Source organism: Nesoenas mayeri, assembly GCF_963082525.1.
Source record: "Nesoenas mayeri genome assembly, chromosome: 1".
NCBI lineage: Eukaryota > Metazoa > Chordata > Aves > Columbiformes > Columbidae > Nesoenas > Nesoenas mayeri.
Window position 1 is genome coordinate 184,791,716 of NC_137541.1, and position 25,425 is coordinate 184,817,140.

Below are 25,425 nucleotides of genomic sequence, written 5' to 3' on the forward strand. Positions count from 1 at the left end.
TTTGGGAAACAAGGGAAGAAGAAAGAAGAATTTGGACGTTATGGGGGAGGAAGAAGAAACATTTTTGTGACAGATGGAACTTGAAACATTGCCTTTTTAGAAGCAGTATTCGTAGAGATGCTGTATCATAGAACAGCAAAGGGATGATCAAATGTCCAAAAGCTGGGTAATTAATAAACGGCTTAATTTATTTATCATGGATGTGGCAAAACCTCACTTAAATTTCCAAAATGTATCAAAAGGCATAGGCAAAGTTATTGATTTATTGTTTATAATCTGTCTGTGGAAAAAAGACTATATGATGTGAATGTTGATCCTTGTTTCTTGTTTCATGGAGGCAATAATTTCACTTTATGCATCCTGAGAGTTTTTGCTCTAAGAGCATTTCGTGTGAGGTTGCTTGCTATTTTCTGCTTTAGATTGCAAGTGGAGAATGCAGAAGAACAATTTTTGTATGGTGAAGAAATAAAGTCATACTAGACATTTGTAATAATAACATCATCTTATGTAATTATTTTTGAATCGTTTATGGTATAAGATATTCAAATGTATTCTGTATTTCTGTGGTCTGTTCCTGCTCCAGGGTGGCCCATCAGAAGAATTTAATTCGCAAGGAATAGTTCAAGTTGTTCTCTAGGCACTGTGCTTTGTTTGAATTCAGCATCCCTTTCAAAGCTTTATACCAAACTTAAATTAGGGAAACAGTAAATCTCCTCTGCCTCTGTGGTAGAGTGTTGAGGTATTCTGAATAAAAGACTATTGCTGCTGTTTCTGTGCATGGAAAGAGTCCTGTACTGCCCTTTACTTTCTCGGTCCATTGTTTTCTAGCTTTTCTAGGTTTCCTAGACCAGGCATGGTGCCAGATGACTGCACAGAGCTGTTTTAGGTCCTTATCAGGGCAAATTTGTGTTCTTTCCATGCCCTGCCCAAGTTAGCATATTCCTCAGTAAAGGGAAGACTTGAGAATTGTGCTGCAAATACCTCACGCAAGGCCAGCTTGGGTGCAGCATGATCACTTCTAGCTTGACCTAATGGCTATCAAGGTACCCACTGGGTATCTTAGGATCATCCTTTGCACCATCCTTTGGTTTTGATGGTAAGGTGCAACGTTGCTTAATGTGTCTTCTAAGGAGAGCCATCTCCTGTCCAGCAGACTTTCTTGGCTTAGGCTGTGTGCCCCTGCACTATGTAAATGTGACAGTCTTGCTTCAGGACACAAGCAGGTTTGTGCAGGTAAGTTATCTATAGGAAACAGTTTATTGCAGCTTTATTTCTGCCTCTCATAACCTTATTTTTGCCATTGTTATTGTGCCTTTTCTTTTTCAGGAGAGAAGAAACTTTAAAGGCTTTTTTGGTTGTGGGGTTTGTTTGTTTGTTTGGGGTTTTTTGTGTGTGTGTTTTTATTGTGATTTAACAATGAATGGTTACTTTTATTAAGCCTCTGGCTGTCCAGCAAGAGGATTTATTAATAATTGAAGCAGTATACCCAAGTGGTTTTTTTCATGCTGACCGCTATAATGACTTCAGTTTTGGCTCCTGAGACCATGCACTGTCTAGGGATGGAGAACTCCCTCAGCATTTGTACTGATGCGCTAAAGGATCTTTCCAAAGGGAAGGCTGCCAGTTGTGCCAGACAGTGCTGAATGATTATGCATTATTTGGCAACGGCAAAATTTGTTTGATGGTTCTGTCATGTGTGGGGCTATTTAAGTTGTGCCAAAATCACTTTATGTACATATTCTGGCCAAACTGGAATTGACTTTGCAGAGGTGAAAGGTTAATTCTGTGTTCCAGAAGCTGCCTTGCTCCTTTGAGATTTATCTTTATGGAAGGAAAAGCAAAATTTGAATGGAAGTTATGACACTGGGTTTAATCCAACAGGTTTTGGTCTAAAACACTACTGGCACATACTGACTACTGTGTCTTATGTCATCATCCAAAATATCCCTCTGTACTTCACATTAGTTTCTCCCCATGTTGTTTTAAATTTGGTCTTTTAAGTGCAGTAATTGAAGAGTTCAGTATTTTGCAGATATTTACTGGTTTGAAATAAATATTTATAGTTTGCTTTGTAACCAGTTTCTGAATGTGTCATGTGTTACCATTCAAAATACAGTCTTCTTTAAATCCTTTATTTTAAAGCTATGGCCATTGCATACGTCTGTATTTCTATATAAGTGTAGTGTGTATATGTGTTTTAACATTATAATAATGCTTTTATAATCCCTTTGATGTATTTTTAGCAGCAAGGAAAGTTCCAGCCACTTGATCAAGTTGTAATAGACTCAGAATACCCTAACTGCCCATTGCTGCTGAAGTGTGCAGATGTTAAACAGTACATACATCATGTAACAGACGAAAAAGGTAAAAAAAGGGGCTGTGAGGCAAAAAAAAAAAAAACAAGAACCAAATTTATTAGTGCATCTTCATTACAAAATAGATTGAAATATTGTGTTTTGCTTTACCAAATACCCAAGGTGCTGGATGAAGATGTACTTTAAAACCAGAAGTTTAGGCTTAGAAATTGTCATTGCAATGTTGTGAGTAGTAATGTGTGGATCTTGGATCATCTACTTTCACTCAAATACTTGTGCAATCTTGTTGCTAAGTGTCATAAAAATGATGAACTGATCAGAGCTGGCTTCTTGACATTATTATGTGTGTTGTGAACCTTCATGGCCTTTTGATAAAAGTTTTGCATCTCTATTTTTTTCATTTAGTGTGGGATGGTCTGGTGTGAAAAAAGTTGACTGTTGTCCATGTGGATTTTTTCTCCCTTTGTCACAATGTGTTCAAGCAAGAAGCGGGAAAGAGCTGGAGAAGAGAGAATATGCTGCTGAGAAAGGAGAACCCACTTTATCTAGCTTTGCATAATTTAGTGTTGTGGGTTTAAGTTCAAATACTTATTCTTTTTAAAGTAGTAACCTTGATTGGGGTGCGTACGTGTATGAGAGAGAAAACCTAAGTGGAAAAAAGTAGCAAGGTGTCAATTCTGTACATAGTGTTGTCAACCTTTTCCCAGAATTCTCTTTGATATGGGGTCTTTTGTTTGAGAACAATATATGCTTTCTAGGGAAGGAGCATTACATAATTTTCACAGCTTGGCAGATCTGCAAAAGATGCAAGACCTCAGTTTTTTATATTCAGTCCTTTAAAGAGTATTCTCCTTATGTTTGCTGACTTCCGGATGGTGAATGGAGCTTTAGTTACGTACAGATGGAGAGCTACAGGAGGAGGTAGAGGAGTCTGAGAACATGGAATCTACCATCAGGTGCAAAACAGCTGACCTTTATGCATGTCCAGCTCCTCCAAGAAGTTGAGGTACACAGATTAAAAGCCACTAATATTAGGAATTTGTTTTTATGAAGCACTCTGCCCTTGTTGTTTTTATATATATATATACACACAGATAATTGGGAAGTGGCTAAGAAAAGGTGATGGAAGAATGAAAACCCTGCTAAGAAGTAAAATACCAGACCTCTTTATTGCTGCACAGAACATCAAGGGGGTAAGGGGGCTGTGAATTTTTTTATGGAAGATTTAGATGCACCAATTTAAGTATTTCCTGTATGATATGGTGCATATGCAATAATGGAGGGCAGTTGCTTCCCCCAGAAAATCAGTTCAAACTTTAGGCAGGACATGTTTCCATTGAAAATTATCACTTGAACAAGATAATGGGAAAACTGTGCAGCAAGACTGTTATTTCATTCTTGCTGGGACTGGTGTAGTTGGAATTATGTGCTGTTTCGATACTCCTGGATTTCGAGAAGAACCTTTGAAAAATATTTAGTTACATTCAGTTTCATTGGGAACAGGCAACATTTTTCTTTGGGTGAGTTCTGACTTCATGAAGACTTCTTTCAGATATGTATCGGAACTGCAAAACTGCTTTTGCCTTCCCATTAAGTGATAAAATACTTCCAGTAAAAACTATTATTAAGCTTTTAGACAATTGCTGTGCCCTGCAGCTTGTCTAATGCTGGGTAAGGAGCTAATGATGAGAGAAGGGGTACTAAATTTCTGTGCCCCCATTTAAAAGGTGAAAAATCATGCCAGATCCTCCTGGCTATCAAACTAAGAAGTCTGTGCAGGAATGTAGGATAAGGTTGGATTGTTCTTCTTAAGAGACGCTTCCTCCAAACAACGGTGCTGCCTTTGGGCAGTATTTCTGTTCCCTTCTTAACAGCAAAATGAAAACTTTAAAAAATTTATTTGCTCTAGACAAGGTCTTGTATCTTGGTCTGACCTCTGCATCCATTCTGAAATCATATTTGCAGTTGTTCATCATAGCATCTTCTGATAAACTGTGTTTTGTTAGACAGTAGTGAAAGTGGTTTACTGCTTGGTGTTTTGCGTTGATATTTTTAATAACGTATTATGTACACCTAAAAGCTTGTGTCGTTTTGCCAACAAATGATGCTAACTGTTAAAGAAGTCATGTTTTCCTGGTTTTTGTTTGGAAACGTAAGGTAGGAATTGCTTTTGTCATTAAAGCTGTACACACATGCACATGCCAGCTGTATGTGGTATTCTTGGATGTGCCTGGATGTATATATATCTGCATGTACCTGCTGCTTCTATTTTTTTTCCAGGTTTGGGTTAGGGGGAAGGTAACAGTGAGGCTTGTTCTTAGGATTTCTTTCTTTTTTTAAAATACCAAGCATATTGTTATGCAACAGCCACATTGGTGCTTGTCTGTCATGCACAGATCACCTTTCTGTTCAGTCCACTTCTATGTGTTTCATATTCTCATGTCTTTTATTGCCTGTAATAAATACCAATATTATGACTAAGGTCCTCTTTTCCATCTCTAAGACCTGTTGTCCACTTTGTAGCCTTTCTCATTTAACAAGTGGGGCTTTAGGGCAAGAAGTAGCTGTTGTATTGAGTCTTCTGCAGCTCTGATCTGTTTGGAAGAACCTAACAATATAATTATTTCAGTCTTAGTTTAATCTTGAGGCATTTAACATCTGTATAACAAATTCTTACCCTAGAGCATTCACAGTTTGCACTTACTGAATTAGCAGGAAGTCCACCTCCCCTGGCCTGTGTTGAAGGGCACTGAAAATTCGTTTTGCTGGATTAAATTCCGTTACCTGCTTTAGTAGTTGGGGAAAAGGTGTGTTGCAGCTCTCTTAATCCAAGTGAGGCAGGTTGTTTGCTAATAAATTCAAACATCAGATAGAAAGCACGATAGAGGGATTTTAAGAAAGGGTTATGAATTCCAGTTCTGGAGGGTTATTCTTTGTTTCTTTTTGCAAGGCAAAAACTGCACTGTGATCTTGTCTGATGTGATTAACATGAAGAGCCAAGAAAACTTACCTGATTAGAATAACTAAGTAATATTGCCAAGCTTGTATTCCCAGAAGGTAGGAAAGAAGAGGCCATATGAGTTTCAGAGCTATGGAAAACACTGAGAAAATGGATGTTAAAATGTGCTTTAGGCAGTTTGCTCAACAATACATCAGGGAAACTTCCAAGTCTACATAGCGATTACCCGATCGCTGAACATATTATTTAATTGTAGAACCACTTATATTCCATCTGTATTTCTCAAACCCAATCTTTCCAGATGTCTCAGACCAGTTTTATAGGCACCAGACACATTAGGGAACAAAAGGCTTTCCAATATATACTCGTATTATCAAACATAGTCGCTAACTCTCACCAATATCAAATGTGTATCACATGCTAAATCCACGTTCCAATATTGAATCCTTTTGTCAGCAGTTTGTGACTTTCATAACTCACTTTAATTCTTCAGAGGTCTCAAATATTGTCAGTTTCTAGAGTTTAATAGTCAAAACTGTCAAGCACACAAAATATTTTCAAACAAAGTGATCTCTGAAGGGTTCAGTGTAATTTTTTTTCACGTTTTAATGAAAATGGCTTCACAGTTCCATGTTTCATTTCCCTAACTGAGTCACTCTGATTCATGCTGTTGTGGGGGAGTCTGCCTGGGAATCCAGACTAGAATTACTTTTCAACATGAGTTGGGGGATGGTGGCCAGAGGATGTCCCTTCCTCGAACTTTCTTAGATAAGAGAGGAATCCACGAATTGTATTCACTGTACTTGGACCCAAACCACATTAGCTGTTTGAGAAGCAGGTTCAAGTATCTAGAGCGTCTCCCCCATTTTCTGCGTCTTTTCTTTCAGAGACATTTAGAGGCTTCTAAGTCTTAAAGACTGCAGCCACCAGTCTACAGCTAATTACTTTACCTGCAACTCATCAATGTCAGGAAGCAAAGTGTATATTAGTGGAGTTTTTTTTCCTTTTTTGCTCTGAAGAATTTTTGGATTTTACTCTCCTACAACTGTTGAGATAGATTTGAACTTTATCTTGTAAACAGCTTTGCTCAGCTTCTCCATACCCCCTACCTTGCATACACAAATAGCATATAATAGCTGTTTGTATGCAATTTGAAAGAGCCAAGATAAACTCCAAAGAGGGAAATACTGAAAGAATCATAAATAATATGTTGATGTTTGCAAAAGGAGAAGAAAACTCCATGAACTGAGTGTTGGATGTGATACTGGATCAGCAAATGACATGAAACAGACATAGGTATTTATGGTAATGGTGTACAGGAGATTGAAAGTTATTGAAATACCTGCTGAAGACTGAGAGACAGTGGGCTCTAAAATCTCCTGTGTAGTCTTACTCCATTTCCAAAACATAGCTTTCTGTGAATTAATACTGAATTTTTATACTGAAATTTCCATGAGCCTTTGTAATTTCATCTTTCCTTTGCCTCAGCATTGTGGACTTGTGTATCTGCAGATAACTGATCTCATGTGAATAGCAAGTGTTCATGGTATGCTAGTTATCAGAGGGGAAACACTTTCTCTTACATCATTGAGTTAATTTATGTTGCTCAAGAAATCATAAATGAATCGTACTTCCACAAAGAGTGTGTTTCACTGTTTTGGATTCTGTATTTTCTTTTGATAATATATCAAACTACATAAAAGAGGGATAAAAGTAAAGCTTTTGCTTTAGCCAGTCTGTGAAGTGAGAGGTGAGAACTGGGAGAACTGATGGGAAAAGGTTTTTTTGAAAGAGTGGATGGTTTGTCTTCACTAACCAACTCTCTGTCCTGGCCCCTCACTAGGTGCTGAAATTCAATAAGTAAAGATTTAAGACGTGATGCTGTTTATTTAAAAAAAAAAAAAAAACAACAAACCAACCTATAGCATTTTGTGTTGTCAACTATATAGTTAAAATTAACAGTCTGGTGACACAGGACAGATTTGGCAAATTACAAGGGCTTGAGAAAGTCTTAGTGAATTCAAGCAGCCCAAGATTACACATGAATAAATAAAATATGTACTTGGCTGGATTAGGGCTTAATTAAAGAATTAGAAAATTGTTCTGACTTGTGCATATCCACTCAGTCTTTATTTTTCCACTTTTCCAATATTTTTGAAACTTATTGCCCTGATATCAAACATGTACAAGCCGCAAATTAACTTCCATGCTGTATCTACAAGTTAAAAGATTTTAAATGTATTGAAAATACAATCCAAACTAGTCATGACTTTCTTCCCCTTACTTATTTTTTTCTTAGAGATTGGCAGTCAGAAATTCCACAAATACAGCCAAGAGAAGACACTGAAGTGGTTAAAGAAAAAGGTATTGTGTTTCTCTTTTACTTTCAAAAGTGCTTTACATTTAAAATAAAAATGCTTGTCAGCTTGTCCACATTTGTGTTTGAGCCATGTGCTATACCTCAGTTCAAGGTACATGTCCTATCCTAGAAGGACAGACATCACAGTAAAGTTGCTGCACTCAGAAACGTGAGAAGTTTGTTACTTTTCTCTTTTGGAGGAGTCTGGCATGAAAGAGATTCATGAAGTGTGGGGAAGCAGAAGAAGCTGAAGTTCAGCTTCTCACTATGTTCTGTATGTAGGCTTTGCATAAAGTGAGGGGGCTTGTCTTTTGCTTTGTCCACTTCACAGATAAGCTAGATGAGAGCTTTGACTGTTGCGGCTTGTAAATTCTGCGATGCTTTGAAGCTGGGCAGAAATGCCTTGGGTTTGTGCTGCAAATGGGTTTCCTTGTGAAGCTCTGACAGAGTCTTTCAGAGTAGTCCTAGTATGGTTGCTGCTGCCCTCATCCAGCCATGCTGTTCCAGAGTTCTAGAGACTGTGCAGAAAATAAACTAGCGTTATAGCTAAGCTTGAGGTGATCTGTGTTTTAGTATAAAGAAGGCAAATCTCATTTTACACAAGCATATATGCCTCTACTATGATGCAACTTTGTGGAAAAAGATTGTATGCATCATGTGATACAAGGAAGCCTTGTCATTTAAATGAGTCGACACAAGCACAGAATCTGGTCTAGTTTCTGCAGTGATGAGGCATGGAGATACCTATTTTGGAATAGATATCTTCATGAATATTTACATCTTCACCTGAATATTTACATCTGAACAGGTACCTGTTTGTGTTGTTGAAAATATGTTCTTCTGCCAGTTACTCCTCTGTTAGGTCCAGTATAGAAGTGCCCTATAAAGTCCTTAATCTTTGATTTCCATCAGGACTGCCTTTGCAATCTGGCCGAGCTCAGGCATCCTCTGTTCTCAAGGCAGGTGCCTTTCTCACCTGTGGAATCATGGCTGTTGCATCTAAGTAGCTCAGCTTATCTTAGGGTGCTGCAAAACCGGTGCTGTGTTGCCAAGGCAACATGTCCAAAGACGTGCTAGTTTCTTTGTGTTTTTTGAGCTCATATGCTAGTCATTACAAATGTATATTAAATTTCACCACAGTCCATAACTTGAGTGTTTTATATGCTTGAAACAAAATTACAAGAGCTTTGTCACTGCATTAACATGTGCATAACAACACTGATACAGACATTTCATTCTGCGGTTTCCTATAGGTAAATCAGACAGTGAAAGCGCTTAAAAGCAACAATGTGTGTGTAGGTGAAAGAGTACTTGAGCCTACATTTGTCAGCATTAAACAGATCACAGATAGTGAAGAAGGTAAGAAAACTAACCATTGTAATGAATTCCATTTTTGTGAAATCATGTATGTGGAGCTAAAATGCATTATTAGAATCTAAAATGTATTTATGTATTAGAATCTAAAATGTACTGCCTTTGCAGTAAATTTATTCTTTGTACAGAAAATTCCATACATGTTGTGATTCTGTGCCTTGACTATTCTGAGTTCTTTGGTATCGTCATCAGATGGCATTGTAATTAACAGTAGGTCTCAAGTGAGGTTCTTTTAGCTTCTCCTTAGTTCAATAAGTTTTTTTCAGTGAAATATATCCTGGTGTGCTTTGCTGGACAGACATAGTCTTGAACAATAGGACACATGCTTATATGTCCAGCCAATAACTGTCTCTGTATTAGAACAGACGTTTTTATTATTATCTTTATTAGCTCGCAAATTCTCTTCATGAAATTCTCCAAAAAGGGAAGAGATCTTAGGAGGACATAGTCACAGATTAGAGTCTCCTGGTCCAAACATTACTTTTTGCGACAAATGTATACCTTACACAACTGTGTGCTTATTAAGGGCAAAAACTTTTAATATGTGTATGAAGTGCCCTGAAACTGACAATCCTGGTACCAAAAAGTCTGGAGTGATCCTGTTTGCTTCCAGTTACCTATTCCCTGGGGAGGGCAGTGTCATGAATGTTGCTGGGATATGAACTTGTGTAGAAAAACCTGAAAATGGAGTCAGAATAAATTCTTTGAATGTTAATTAAAAAAAAATGAAAAGTTTATAACAAGAGAAACAAAAGCAAATTGTTTCTTATTACAAAGACATTCTGAAGTCTGCGTGCTGTTGAAAAATAAGGAGAAACAAAGCAACTTGCTGACGAAGTGGAAAGTGAGTTACCGAGTAATGATATCAAAGGAAACAACATAAATGAGATTTAAGAGGCAACTGGACAGTTTTATAGAAAAGGGATTGTAATATATGGTTTTTAAAAAGAGGCAAAGCTGCAAAACTTGTGACTTCAACTTTACAGTAGCTTTTCATCCCTTCCTCACCCTGTTTTTTAAAGAAAGAGAAAACTGTCCTGAGAGCAACTATCTTGACTATACTTAAATACTTTATCTCTGAAATTTGTAATTAAATAGCTCATCTGCAGTTTTTTCGCCTTCCTCCTTACTTATAGTAACACGAATATAATAGTCTTTTAAAAAACCTTTTTTAGATTTAAAAGAGCAGCACTGAAATAGGGAATACTGGGGGTTAAAAGTAGGTAAGTTTTGAAGACAGTCCCACTGTATGTAGCAAGGTGAATGACAGGAAATCAAATGGCCCTTACTCAACACTTATTTTTAATAAGCATAATTTTCTTGTCTGATCCTTTCACTGCCATGACAGTGCAATTTATTTCTATAGAGAATTGCTTTCAGAGGGGTATTATGAAATTTCAGTACCTTTTCAAATGGCTGGGTATGTGTAGGGCAAAAATCTGGGAGGATATAATGAGTGCAAATAAGGAAGGAGAGGAGATTTAACATGTGAGACCTGAATATTTCATTTGGAAGACAAAGAAGGGAGATGCACAAATATTCCTGATGTTTGACAGGAGGTAAATGACAAAGCAAGGCTAGGGTGAGAACACAGACTTCCTAGAAGGCAAACAGTGGTATTTTAAAATTGGTAAGGGAAGTCAATGAAGATTGCTTCAAGGCAGAAATCCAAAGAGAATAGATTTTGTATTTAGTATAACATAATAGTAGTTGACTTAGCCTCACCATTCAGTGTCATAATGCAGTGAGTGAAGTGATGAGAATATTTTTCTTAAGTGATAAATCGGACATATTAAGTGCTGAGATGAAATTGTCTTGAATTAGAATTAATTCTTGTTCTCTCCTGGCCCTAAAGTGGGTTTAGGGAGTGACAAATTCTTGATGAATCTAGCTGGTGAAGGCAGAAGTGTGGATAGGAGACAGTAAGAATTTGATGTCACTATAGTTGAAATGCATATGCTGGTGTCAGTTTGTTAGTGCTTTCTGCTTCAATGCCAGTTCGCATTGAGCTTTTTAGATTTAAAAAAAAAAAAGAGGAAACCGTCTCTGGCACAGAAGAAATAGCTATTTACCACCCTGATGCTAGTTTACCACGTGCATCTGAACTCTCTAAGTGTGTAGGGATATATGCAGATAGAGCTGGCCTGTTGTGGATGGAATTCAGAGGTGAGATTTTAGCTTGATGTCTGTCTAGCAAATACGTCTGGCAAATACTTCCTGTACATGGCTGCAGTTCCTCCCTAGCAGCCCCAACAACATCAAGTTTTAAGGATTGAGCCCAGGATCAGTAAGTGCTTGTGTAGAACGTGACCAGAAAAGATCTGGTTTAGGACTTCATGTTATAAAACGGTCACTTTTTTTCTCTCAGAAAAACATTTATAGCAGAAGTGCCCTGTACTGAAAACAGCTTCTAGTAGTTCATATTTCCACAGATAATTATCCCGTCTTGCCAGTGATGTTTAGATAGGCCTTGGCATTTTCCATAAAGTACTGAAATTAAGTACAAGACTTTGAAATAGACTCATTGTCTCATCTAATTGTTTTCAGTTGAAGCCAGAAAATGTACTTTAGTACTGAAGCCCTTGCCAAATAATTGTAAGATCCAGATGCTTTAAAATTAATGATTGCATGTTCTGTTGAGTCAGCTTTTTACTTTTGCAGGTTTTTAAAATTTAATTTCTTTGGAAAAATACATGATATCTAGTATTCTCAGAAAGTGAACAGCTTTTGTAAAGTGCATACAGCAGATATTAATAACATGTGCTGACAAAGTGAGTGTAGTAAGTCTTTACTTTTAAAATAAACCTACAAGTGTCATATGACATAAACTACTCAACACAGAGAACCATCACAGTGTATCCATTAGAAGTCTCTTACTATTAATTCAACCTTATGATTTATGGTAGTGCATGCAACATGGCCAAGGCAACGTGACTATATAATGTGAATGTTCTTTTTCTTCTCCTTCACACTCCCTGCCCTGTTCCTGAAGACTATTTACGGTATGCCCACGGGTTAATATCAGACTATATTCCTGAAGATCTGAGTAAGGAGTTGTTAAAATACTTAGGGTAAGTATTGTTCCAGCTAGCTGCTAGTTTTATATAGCATGCATTATTATCCTTTTGGTCATTTCTGTTGAATACTGAGATTTGTTCATCAAGGTTCCAGAGAATTACACAATGAGATTATATTTGCCACTCTTTAAATGTGATTTTTTTCAAATGCAGATTATGTCTGTCTTCTGTTCCTATGATGCTCAGGACCGTGGGCTGGAAGAGAGATGTAATATGTGTCTGATATGTCTGTTATCACAGTTGCATCATGAAACCCTGAGCAATGTATCCCATTTTAAAGCAAGGCAAGGAAGGATATGCAAAGAGTTAAAGCATTTTGTCCAGAATTGTCAAGTATGAGCAGCAGACCGAGGAGCAGAATCCTCATCCCCACTCCTCTTTTCTCTACTCATTCAGTACTGCTGGGGTTTGACTTCACATATCTAACCTGTGTTAGTTTATATTTACATGTGGAAGGTGAGCCAGCATCCTGATCCTGGTGTTCCCTACCAGCAGCAGACTTTCGTTGGAGCATTGCTGGGACCCTGCACCTGCCCCTCAGTTCAGTTCTGCTCAAAGGGTTCTTTTGCAGTGGCCTACGGAAGAATGTGCATTTTGCAGCTTGAAGTCCCATAGCTTAACAGTTTCATTGAAGAGATGTTATGTGCTTTATAATATTATCTTACTAATAGACAAGGTTATCAGGAGTAGTGTGGAGTTCCCTTGTTTTGGTTGCCAGATCTAAGAACTTCTTAAAGGGCCCATGTTTCTGTGTGGTGCCTGGCCCTGTTTTAGTTATCTAAGTCAGAAATATAGAGTCCATGAGCTGCTTTTTTTTGCAAATGCATGCCATGTGTGAGCAGCTGATAACCAAAGCAGCCTTTGTGGGGAAGGAATTATAAGCTTTAGGTTGGGCAAGCCAGCTGTCTTAATTTGTAACTTAGAATCTTTTGTTCTTCAGGCTCCCAGAACTTAAAAGCCCAGCATCAGAGCCACCATTGAAGGTAGGAGAACATTAAGATATGGATAGATACATTGTGTTCTAAGCTAATTTCTCGGAATTATTATTAAAATTAGACTAGGCCAAGCACTGGGTACAATACGATGAGTGAGTTGGCCTTGTGAAAAGCCAGTCTGAAATGACACAATAAATTTACCAGGTACTTCATATTTTGGTTGGTTTTCCTGTTTAAAAAATGGGGAGGGGGAAAGAGAGACATATTTTATGGTTTTGGTCAGCAGTCTTTTCATACGTGCTTTGCTTATTTAGTTTTATTGAGGTTGATGGGACAATATGACCTCATAGGTTTTCTTTCATATGTAATTTATGAGGACCCTGAAAGGGACCTCCTGGGTCATGATTCCCAGACAACCATGTTGGATAATCTCTCATGCACTGACCATTGTTCACTATAAGTCTCATTACGATTTTTTATTTCCATTACTTCTCTTGGAAGACTGTTGTATAACCTCATTCTCTGATGCTCAGAAACCTTCCTGTAAATTCCACCTTGAATTTACTCAGGGCCAATTTATTCCCCTGCGCTTTTGTGCTAACAGTATCATTGTTTTTTTTCGATTGAAATGGCTCTTTTCCCTGCTTAACATTAGTTCTCTCAATGTGTAAAGGGAAAACTTATATCCTTTCTGTTTTCATTTTGTGAAGCCAGACTTGGTTGTGCAAGATAGGTTCTCCATTCCCTCATAATTGCAGGAACATTTCTTTACACCTATTCCAAGATGAACTCAATTGTTTCAAAGCAGGTGACCAGAGTCATATATAATTATTCATTACAAAACCTTTCTTGGTACAGTACGATGGCATTCTTCCCTTCTTCTCTTTACTGGAAGTATTTTATCTCATTACATCTTAGAATCTCACTTGCCTTTATTACTGTGTGATGTACCAGATAGCTCAGTCTTACTGTGAACACTTAAGACACACAATTGGGTTTTCTTCTCCACTTCAGTTTTTAGTTGATCAGCTTTCAGATTTACGAGAAATTCATGCATTTAGCTGCTGTGTACATGACTTGTACTTCTCTACATTTCATCCGTTTTTAATGTTTCCAGTCTTGAAGGTTCTCTGGCTTTTCTATCACTGTGTTAAAAGCTCTTTAGGTGTTCATAATGCAGAAAATGGTAGCACGGTAACCTTTAATTAACAATTAATGAACATTCTGAATAGATATTGTTCATGCCACTCCACTAGGAGTCTCCATCTGATCCAATGACATCTTTTTCTGCATTATTGGCCTTTGTTTCCCCTTTACCTAGTTTCTTACCTACCTTAAAATTCTCATGCAGTCTTGGTTTTCTATCATTTCAGTTGTTTAAGTGGCACCATGTCAAGTCTGCTGGCAGTCCTTCACATTTTTTGTAGCCATGTGTTATCTTTGAGAAACAAAGATGTCAGTAGGCATTACCTATGTTTCATTTTTGTTTACTCTTTATCTTTAATTATGCTTCCTTCTTTCCCTTTTTCTCCCCGCTCCATTCTCCTCACGCCTGCTATCACTTCTTATTCCTCTTGACACACAGATGCGTGTTTGGCTGTTCTGCAGCAATACGGCCCCTACCTGATAGAACAGTTGCCAGGTTTTGCCTCTGGACTAGTGATTTCTGAGACAGTCTCCCAACAGCGTCAGCATATTGAATTTTACTTCTATCTTGAATAGAGTGATTTCTCTTCTCATTTCTGCCTGTATGTTTAACTTCTTCATCTTTATTTAAAATAATTTACTGAGGCAAAAAGATATGTTCCATTTTGAGGCTGCACATAGATTAGCTTTAATATCTATCCAGTCATTACTGTATAGCAGCCTCACTTTTTCCTTTTTTTATTCCCTTTTTGCCTCTGTGGCTAAACAACCTACTATTTGTTTTAATTTCCTTTCCAGGGTCTAACTCAGCTTGACTTTTTGGCAGTTCTCACTTTATCCCAGTATTACCTGACCCCTACAACATTTTTTTTTTTGGCAGTCTTTGTTTGCCTGTCATTGTAAAATTCTGCTTACTCCTAGTACCCTTTTTTTTGGGGGGGTAGGGGGCGAGGGGGCAGGCTATGTGTGCATCTTTGTGAGCAAGTGGAAGCATTCATATAGTTTAATCTGAGAAGCTGTTTCCTTCAAGATTTTTCACCTTGTTTGAAGTAAAAGATCCAAAATCGCTTATTCCATTGTTTTCTTTTACGTTCCAAGTGTCATCCTCACACATAAGTCCTTTTGATTTGGTTTAGAGAAGGCATATGGTTTGCATAGTTTGCCCCTCTAGAATCAAGAACCCCACTTTTTATTATCCTTTCAATTTAATTTAAACTGAGGCACCCTATGTCTATTGAAACTAGCTTACTTACTATACCGACCTTTCCTGTGTTGTCCCTGCTACTTACCAAAACAGTCTAAAATACGCTCATTTCTGGCTGTTTCCGTGACTGTTCTGTTAAGCAGTATGTCAGCTAGCACATGGAGGAATAATTGGGCCCTACTGTTATTAATAGCATTTGTTCTCCAATGTATATCCATGGATATAAGTTTTTTCCATGTGGTTGGACAGTTGTTTTGGCTGTACAGTTACTTGGCCCTTTGATTCAGTTAGGAATTATCTTTATGCATTGTAAGAAATATTAAACACATATCAGGAGCCAACTGATATTCATTAGCCATATAAGCTAATGAATATAAGCTGACTATATTAAACTACGAGTGATGTACATTACATACTTTGTACAAATAGCTTTTATACCACTGGGATAGTTCTGAGAATCTATTTTTAAAAATAGTTTTATTTCACCAGTTTGGTTACAGAGCAAGTGAGACTTAGAACTGTTCAGTTGTTGGGCAGTGAAATCTTGCTGAGGATCTGATTAATTTCCAGAGAGATCACCAGGGTGTGTAGGATGCTTCTGTGTTTAAGTCTTTGCAACTTCAGAGATTAAAACTCTCCTTTATTTCACAACCTCAGAGGAGCAAACCAGGCTTGTACGCTGGAACCTTTAGTCTCCTTCAGATCATTTTTATTCACTTGCATTGATATTTCTGTTCATGAGGACAAAGTATATTGACAGACATAGTATAGGTTTATTGCAAATAAAGAAGGCTCTAACGTTATGGTAAAGTAATCACATGTTTAGAAATGACCTTAAGATAAATTCTGAAGGGAAGAGAGATTTAGAAACTTCAGCTGTTAACAGAAGAGCTATGACAGATTCTCTGTCTTGTAGTACAAGACTAAACTGGGTACAGTCTGGACTCTGTGATTTAATGATTAAATCAAAATTACATGTTCTTTGTATTCGTTGTTAGCCATTGATCTTGTGTTGTAATCATCATACTCTCCAGTTTGTCAGCGTAGGGAGTCTGGCCCTTGGCAGATGATGACAGACATCTACAAAAAATATGTAGCCTCTGCTACAACTAAACAGCAAATATTTTGCTGAAATGCAAACATTTTGTTGTGAGTTTTAAAAACTTAATATCAGATTTCAAAAAGAGGAGAGTAGTCATTATTCATTAGATTGTAATTTGAAAATGTAATCACAGCACAGTAAACAGCCTCCTAGAGAAACTGATCCAGATCCCACTGAAATCAAAAGAAAAGGCTGCTGTTGGATCTGGTTCTAAGAGCTGAGAAATCTAAGCTGCAGACCTGGCTTCTATGCCAAAGGAGTGGGGGGAGACAGATCACAAGCACCATAAACAAAATGAATAAAACAGGATCTTAAAATGTATGGTACCATCCAAGTTGCTTGCAAAATCACTCTCTTTGGCACAAAAACGGGAAGGCCACAGTTTAGATTTCACAGGATATTAAGGACAGGGTAATAATATCAGATATATAATAATAATAAAAATACAGTGTTGTAAAATACTATGTACCTTTTTTTTTTTTTGCTTTTGGAAACGTACCAGGAAGTTTTCACCTTTAAACTAAACACATGCTCACAGTTTATGGAAAGAAATATTCATTCTTACAGCCTGATCATGTGAAGTGCCGAGAACCGTTCACTTCCATTATTTCTGAAGTTAGAAGGCACCCAGCACATGCAGCGTCAAGCTGCTAAGTATACTGTTGGATTCAAGTGATGAAGCAGTCAACTGAACTATGTCAGTGTTTCACTGTTGCCAAACTGTGGAAACTAATTACTTCTAAAGGTGGTGCACAAACAGATAATAGACTAGATGATGATCCACTCATGCTGGCAGATAGCAATAACCCTGGAGCTGCTGCACAGTTCCATGAGACCATGGGGACCAGAGTCTCGGTTCCTTGGCTGTTAGACACTAACTTTCAACAGCTGCTCTGTAAAGATTCTCTAAATAGACTCTGACACCAAAGTCACAATCATGGAAGTTAAAAACAGGATTAAAATCATTTCTAGAAGTCATTCTTCAGAAGGCTAGGGAGAAGAAAATGGCAGAGTGAGTGAATGATCTCTTCTGAATACTGTAGGGATGGTATATGTTCACGTGTGAAGACAAGAATGACAAAGAGAAATCTACTGCAATTTCTTCAGTTGATTGGCAACCCTATTTTGGTGCTATGGTTACCTTTTAAAGCCAAAACTTTAAAGTTCCATGTGTGTACATCATCAAAGTGGTTCACAGAGCAACTTCCTCACTCTAACATTTCAGAAAATGAAATTATCAGATGACCCTGTGGAAGCAGAAGAAGACTATACTAAGTTTAACAGCAACAATACGAAAACCAAAAAGGTAAGCAAGCCTTGCATTCATGCATGTTTTGCTGAAGCATATATTAATATCCAGCATTAGCACAGAGTGCCTGTTTTTCTCCTCCAAACACATCACAAAAACAAATACGAAATGGCAGATGTCTGTAGTTATATCTCCTTGAACTTCTAATTCACATTTCATTTACTTTGAAAGTCTTAATGTCCCATTCTGAGCTCTTCTATGCTGTTACTGTTTGACTGTATTTTATCAGTCGATATTCCAGCGAACCACACAGACTGTGTTAAGATGCTCTGCTAATGGTTGCAAAGCTTTTTGAGACCTTTAGATGAGAAATCATGTAGCTTATTGATAGCAACTGTTAAATTTCAGTTATTTGAAAGAGAAACAAAGATGGCAGCATTCACTTACATTCCAAGGAATGCTAAGAAAGGCTTTATTTTGACCTAGAAATATTGCTTGTGCACTTACTTATGTCAGCTTAATGAAGCTTGAATCAACACAGAGCTTGCCGATCACCAGCTCCAGCACAAGTTCGCAGGCCATTTCAAATCTGAGTCCAGCGGTGCCTGCCACTGTACTATTCCTGGGAGAGCAACAGAGATGTGAAAAGAAATAGATTCTGTCTGTGTGTGCCAAAGTTGTGAGGCTTGCACTGGCTTATTTCTCAGAACACTGAAAGAAAATGAATCCTTCTCCAGTACATTGGGAACCAAAAAGGCCCCCTGTGCTGGTCTTGTGACCTTCAGACTAGTGCTGACTACTCTTTATCCCTTTGCAAAGACAAGCAGCTGGTGACAGATGCATTCCTTCTTCCCTCCAAAACCCCCAGAATTTTTCATATTCAGGGCATATGCTAGTTTTGAAGTAAGGAGAGAATTGCCCCCTGAGTGAAGGTGATAAATAGCTTAAAATGTACTTGTTTCCCCCTTTCCCCTATTATGTGCCTATAGCTTTTGAACCAAGCATAAAGATAGAAATAGTCTGAGGAGAGATAATTTGTTTTAACTTTAAATGTGATTTACTTCTGAAATAATGAAGCACATTGATGAGAGAATCTGGGAAAGAAAAGATAGCTCTTGGACTCTGTACAGTATACTACTCCTTTTTTTTTTAAATACTTTGGCAGTGGCTTTGTTTGTATAGTAACACAGACGATCGCACTGTTGTTGCCTATCTCCAGCCTATCCATAACCTTCTAGCTGATCCCAAGTACTGTAATTGTGAAGTCCTGCAGACTGAGGAATATCATAAAGAAAGGTCAATGCAAAGTTTTCTTAATAGGGAAAACAGCTAGGGATTTAAAACATAACATTTTTAAATAAGAAAGAAAAGAGGTCAGCTCTATAAAACGTGGCTCATAAAATGTGTTTTAGGTGTAAAAGTCTGGGAAGTTGTCCCAGTGGCCTTAAAGTGCTTTGCAAATGTTCATTACCTTCTTCATTCTTAGTTCTTCCATTTCTTTTCCCTTTACTTCACTGTGCAAGAGAGTCTTTGATAACAAATCAGTGTGAATTATTCATCATCTAATGCAAGGCTGTAATTCAGCCTGCTGACAGCATAATCATGAGATTGAGTCAGAGGGTACAGTATGCATCTGTTATATTGCATGCATTATTCCTCTTAATGTACAGCCAGGGATTATCCCAAAGTAAACGTTTGAGTTGGGATGCCTCATTCTGCAGAAAGGAAAGATGTTTCACCTCCTTGTCCTTGTAGTTGCTTCTCTGTCTTTGTCTGAGGTTAAGTAATTCATGACAAGTATTTTTCTGTTTGAATAACCTCAAATTTGTTTAGTAAGGTCTTTCTTCTACAATTTAAAACCTGCATAATATTGTATTTACTTCTGTCTACTAAAAAAGCAATTCAGCTTCCTGCTTGACTTCTGTATTTGGGAGTTTTTAGCTTATACTCCCCTCCTATGGAGATGCTGCTTAACTTTTTCTGTTTATCCTTTCACTAACAGGCAAACAGCAAGATGTCTGCAGCACAGAAGGCTCTGGCCAAAGTTGATAAGAGAGGAATGAAATCCATTTCTTCTTTCTTCAGCTCCAAACCTAAAGCTTCAAAATAAAGACTTACTCTTGAAAGAGTTTTATACAGTGGTTATTTTTATGTTAATCTAAAAATGTCTCCCTTTTTGTTAGTGTAGTATATGCAGAGCATGCAGGGTGGAGTGTGATGAAGAGATCTGTGAGCTAGTGTGGGACAGAGCTGTTACACCTCAGCAGGGCAGGGTGGTACCATGCAGATATTCCAGCCTGGCTCAGTTTTCCACGTTTGAGTGGAAAACCAAGAATGGGAGTTACCTTAGAAACAGGAACAGTGAGGTAGAACAGATACGTGGTAGATGCTCTTCTGGATATTTAAATCTGGAAGTTTTAGGGGTTTGGTTTTTAATAGTTCAAAAGCCTTGCAAAACAGATCTGGGAAATACATCTTTTCATCAACTTGAACAATTCAAGAACCTTTCTTCTAAGAAAATGTCCCAGTTTCTCTGTTCAGAATTTGGAATGGAAGGACAGTTCTGATAGAGGTAGGACACCTTTGTGCTGACTTCTGATCTGGCTCAGGAAGGCAGCTGAGCTGCATTAGCATCGTCCTGTGAGCTGAGGAGCAAGGTTAAGCGTGGTACCACACTGTGCTGCTGCTTGTTCTATAGCAAGCTTGGTCAAGGCCACCACAGTTTTCTTCGTTGCACTCCAATCTGGGCTGGAAACATGCCCTCCTTTGAGTTTTCAATAACAGTGTTTTCATTCATTAGGGGCAGTATTTTTTAAGAATTTCTGGAAATTTTTACCTAGTGTAAAACCAGAGTACCATGGCATCATTAGTTTTTTATGTTGACTCTAACCATCTAACTGCTGATGGAAACATTGCCCTTGGTGGCAATTTATCAAGGCAAAGATAGTGTCTATATTGGGATTTTGGTTGTTTTGAATATGCTAGAAAGAAATTGCAATAAATGTCAATGTGCATATAATGCAATAAAGTGTTTTGTGTAATAAATTTGTGCTTGTTGTATTTGTTGTGTGTTTCAAGAGATAGGTTGAGCTTCAGGACATTTCTTAAGGGGTTCTGGTATTTTCCTGTCTATAAATGTTAATCCTTAAAGAATTTCAACATCACTTTGGACTTACATGATAAATCTGTAACACATGGCTACATAGGGGTATTTTTATGTTTGGTTCCAAGCTCAATAAGTCCTAAAAAATAATTGGGGAAATATTTATTTAAAGGCAAAATGGGTTTTTAAAGAGGCCTTTTTGGAGCTGAACGCATAATTCAAAAGTTTGAGTGGTTTAGATAAGGTTTAGTTTTACGAAGTTTTGCATAAGGTAGGACTATTATGTAAAATGCCCTACTCACTCTTGAGTGTGTTCTTTCCTCATTACAAAGTATTCCTGCATATAATGGAGGGAAAGCTGTCTGCTGTGTTGCAACTCGCCTGATTCACAGAATTGAGATGAAGTCACTGGGATCATTTGTTCAGGTCTAGTCAGTTCTGCACAACACTCAGAGTTGGATCCACCAGTCCTTGCATTGAGCCATTACTGTGGATCTGCTGCAACGTGTGTTGTAGAAAAACACTCTTAAAATATGTTGTTCTTTGCTACGTCAGATCAGTAGAGAATCTACCCATATCCCTTGACAATGAGGAGTTTCAGGGCAACTCAAAGTTTCTTCATTTTTATTAACTATGCCATTTTTCCACTTCAGACATAGCTTGCTGCCATTTACTTGGACTACAGTGGTGTCTGTTGGGTTGAAGAGCTCTGTGGCATTCTCTTCCAACCAGAAATGAGTGAGAAACCTTGCTGTGCATTCCATGCACGTTTGCGATTGTTGTTGGGGGTTGTATGCCTTTCAAACCAGTGGGTTTTTCAATGTTTCAGAAGTAGTTTGTAAATGGGGAAGTCAATAGAGGAAAACATTTGGAAATCTATGGAATTATTGACTCTGATTTCAGAGAAATGTATTTAAGAAATGCACATGCCCTCTCAGTAGTGTAATGTTCTCAGTTTTAAAAAAGTTTGTCTGAAGTGGATTATCTAGACTCAAAATGAATTTCCTTAGGAAAAAAATGCTTCTCAGGCGTTCTAAGGAAACACTACTAGAACTCTTCCTTGTCTCTGAAAATCAGCTCATAGTATTAGCGTTTGAATGTAGTTTGAGAAGTGTGTGATTCAGATGCAGAAACCACTGATTTTTCAGTTAGGATCGTTGTCCCAAGTGATTTGGCGCTTTAATAAAATTCCAGTCATGAATGCTAACTTTATGAAACGATATAAGGGGACGGGGAGCAGTAGGGGACACAAAAATACTCAGGAATCGCTACGTGGAGCCATAGAGAAATTACTGTTGTATCACACTGCCATGTTGTTCAGCTGTCTGCAGCAGAATTTCACTAGCCCTATCAGAAAAATGTCATTTTCTGATACTAACTATCAGACAAGTTTAAAAATTAATAGTAGGTTTCAATACATGTGACAATTTCTTTGTGCACCACCTTTAGAACTGCCACCTTGCTTTTTTCCTACTTCACTTGTCTAGGCTGTAAGACCAGTCCTGGAGCAGCATGTGTTGGTTTATCCAGTGGGTCCTTGCTATGACTGGAGAGAACTGGCATTTGGTGAGCCCAGAATGAGCAATTGTGATCATGAACTTGAAGGGTTAGATTTTGAAAAACATTCAGCCTAGCCCAGGAGTTTAACTGACAGTCAAATAAATGCCCCGGCTTCATATCAGTATGAGAAAGGATGCACCGGTTATGACAACTTCCGAAAACCACTACTCAAAAGTGTGGGATAATGTTAGGGGGGGGGGGGGGGGGGGGGGGGCGGGGAAAGGAGAAAGAACAGGCACATACTGTCATGTTAATTGAGTTGTTTTGTGAAGTAAGCAATATCTCAGACAGTATCTTGGTAAATGAGAGGAAAGGAATTGTGTGTTTATTAATGGAAAACCAGTTCTGAGCAGCAGAAGATGTTAAGAGAGCAGACAAGCATGGGATGGACATTTGAGTGGAAAACCAAGAATGGGAGTTACCTTAGAAACAGGAACAGTGAGGTAGAACAGATACATGGTAGAAGCTCTTCTGGATATTTAAATCTGGAAGTTTTAGGGGTTTGGTTTTTAATAGTTCAAAAGCCTTGCAAAACAGATCTGGGAAATACATCTTTTCATCAACTTGAACAATTCAAGAACCTTTCTTCTAAGAAAATGTCCCAGTTTCTCTGTTCAGAATTTGGAATGGAAGGACAGTTCTGATAGAGGTAGGACGCCTTTGTGCTGACTTCTGATCTGGGGTACCAATTTTTTCCTTTACTGTGCATGACTTTAACATCTGCCGCTGCACTCGAGGACTAAGTCTGGAGTTCTTCCTCTGTGCACAGAGCCATTGTGCTTCAGTGTGTCACAACTCAACTTGAGCTGTCAGCTGTGCCATAACTTACAACAATAGTAGTTTTATTAGTGGCTGTTTTTGCTTGAATGGGAATTTGTGCATGACAAAAAAAAAAAGCCATTTCCAAAAGCCATTAGAGCTTTCACGTGAAAACAAAAAACTCTTTTCCCTTTAGGAACGAATGAAATACATTTAGTAACTTTGAAACTTCCTCAACATGTAGCTGTAAGAAGTTATGAAGAGCCTGTGGTGCCAAATACATAAAACAATATTTCCTACCACAACGAGGATTTAAATATATTTAGTCTGCCTGGCCAGCAGTAGCAGGAGGTCATTATGAAATGCTGCTTTGCTTTGCCGTTTCTTTCTTGGGTAGCTTAGTATGAAACAATGTGCCAGCACCATTACAGAGATGTGGTCTGTCTTAATTTCATTTTCTGATTTAATATGCCATCTCTACATGTTCGTGTCAATATCTAATGAGTTGTGATGCTTTTGTAGTTGTTGTTTTGGGATTAAGCACCTCTGAGATTTCCACTTATTTCAGTTTGACATTGCAAATGGACTGACATCAGTTGGTATGGAGAACTTAATATGGAAATACCAGCACTGACTTAGGGATACTTCAGGGTTGGACTTGCACGTCATTTTCAGTCTTAAGTAATAAAGTTAGTTCTATTCATAGAAGCAATAATTAGTGATTTGAATATTTTCAGTGGAAAAGGTGGCACAGTTGGCAGAATTTGCATTCAGATGTGAAATTTCGAAGAGTTCAGTGATGCTTTTTCAGGTGTTCACTTGCATCTGATGATTTTTAGAGGGAAACTAAATGCATGGATGCTTATTTGAATCGATTAATGTTTATGACTAGGGTTTTCTCTTTCCTTTTTAGATGGCTGTGCAAAGACATGCAAAGAAGAAATGAAAGGAGCATAAGGAGACTCACTAATATTACTTTAATTTGCCATAATCTCAAAGCAGCTTTTAAAGGCTTTTTTTACGCACTTTCTGAAAATACATGCTTGAAGTTAGACATGCCCTGTTCCAAGAAAAAGCAAATCTCAGCAGATTAACATTGTTAAATATGCGGTGTGTTAAACATATACTGCTTCAAATTTTATAGCTTATAACTATTGGTCTATCAGGCCCTTCCAGGAAAGCACTCACGAGCATGCCTAATGTTAAGCACATGAGCAGTGATCTCCAAGTCAGCAGTGTTGTTCGTGTGGGTAAGTGCTTTGCTGGATCAGCGCCTAAAGTCCTGTTAGGTGCTGAGCATCCTGATCCATATCCAGCAAAGCACTTAGATCCACGCTTATCTTGAAGGGGAAGAGCCGGCCTAACTAATATTTGTGCATTAGTGTTCACCATAAAATCTCTCTTGGCACAGTGACTCACGTGCTTAAAATTAAGCACCTGCCTAAGTATTTAGCAAGGTCAGACCAACAGCATCCTTAAGCAAGTCTGAAATAATTACCTGGGTTTGTACAAGTTTTCTTTTTTCGTACTCGGTGCTTTTTAACAGAGTGTATGATTTTAGTGGCCATAATTACAAGTTTTAGAAGCTGTATAGCAAAACATCTCATATGCAATTTTCTCCTTTCTTATTCAAAATGTAGCCAAATTCGGCAAGATGGCCTTTCTGGACTACAAGTCCGATGTTGAGACTTAGAATCATCTGAAATGAAAAAATAAATAAATAAATAAAGTTAACTCTATTTTGTAGGACATTTACATTTAATTTATCTTTTTCACTGAGTTTGATTTAAACAGTTTTGTCCAACCCAGGCTGATTACCCAGAACATGTCACCCGGCTCTGCTTGTGCAGACAGTCTGACTCCCGAAGTGCTAAAGCTTGAGGTAGGATCTGTGTTCAGAAGGGCAGATGGAGAAGCTGTATTTTTATTTTACTTCTTTTTCTCTAAGGGACTGAATACTTAGAAATGTATCAAATAACATGCATTTTGTCTGGAGAACTAAACCCAAATCTATATAATCCTTCAGGTTAAAAATAAAAAAGAGACCTATTTATTTATTATTTTTTTAATCATGTAAGAAATACTTTCTGTGGGGTCAACTTCCACCAAAATGTCAACTTGACTCTACATAAAACATGCAGAAAATGGATGCTAATGAGATCCTTAAGTGATTTGTGTCAGATGCAGTCTGATATTTTTAGCTTAAATACCTTTTTATCAAACTACCGTTGATATCTAACTCGTGGCTACAAAACTTTTTTAAAGTAATAATTGACGGGATTT

At 37.8% G+C, this 25,425-nt stretch overlaps 1 protein-coding gene across 2 annotated transcripts in view; it reads left to right on the forward strand.

The window, feature by feature from the left end:
* Positions 1-20,697, forward strand: part of RNASEH2B (ribonuclease H2 subunit B) — a 39,330-nt gene extending 18,633 nt beyond the window's left edge. Inside the window, exons 5-11 of one of the 2 annotated variants that reach the window (XM_080360433.1) lie at positions 2,244-2,364; positions 7,574-7,638; positions 8,887-8,992; positions 12,000-12,078; positions 13,025-13,067; positions 17,697-17,777; positions 19,723-20,697. In XM_080360433.1, coding sequence (XP_080216559.1) covers positions 2,244-2,364; positions 7,574-7,638; positions 8,887-8,992; positions 12,000-12,078; positions 13,025-13,067; positions 17,697-17,777; positions 19,723-19,830 — 603 coding nt within the window. In that variant the 3' untranslated portion in view covers positions 19,831-20,697. Of the gene's footprint in view, positions 1-2,243; positions 2,365-7,573; positions 7,639-8,886; positions 8,993-11,999; positions 12,079-12,237; positions 12,362-13,024; positions 13,068-17,696; positions 17,778-19,722 lie in introns of those variants that run through there. The other variant, XM_080360434.1, reaches the window with a different exon arrangement.
* Positions 20,698-25,425: the final 4,728 nt, after the last annotated feature.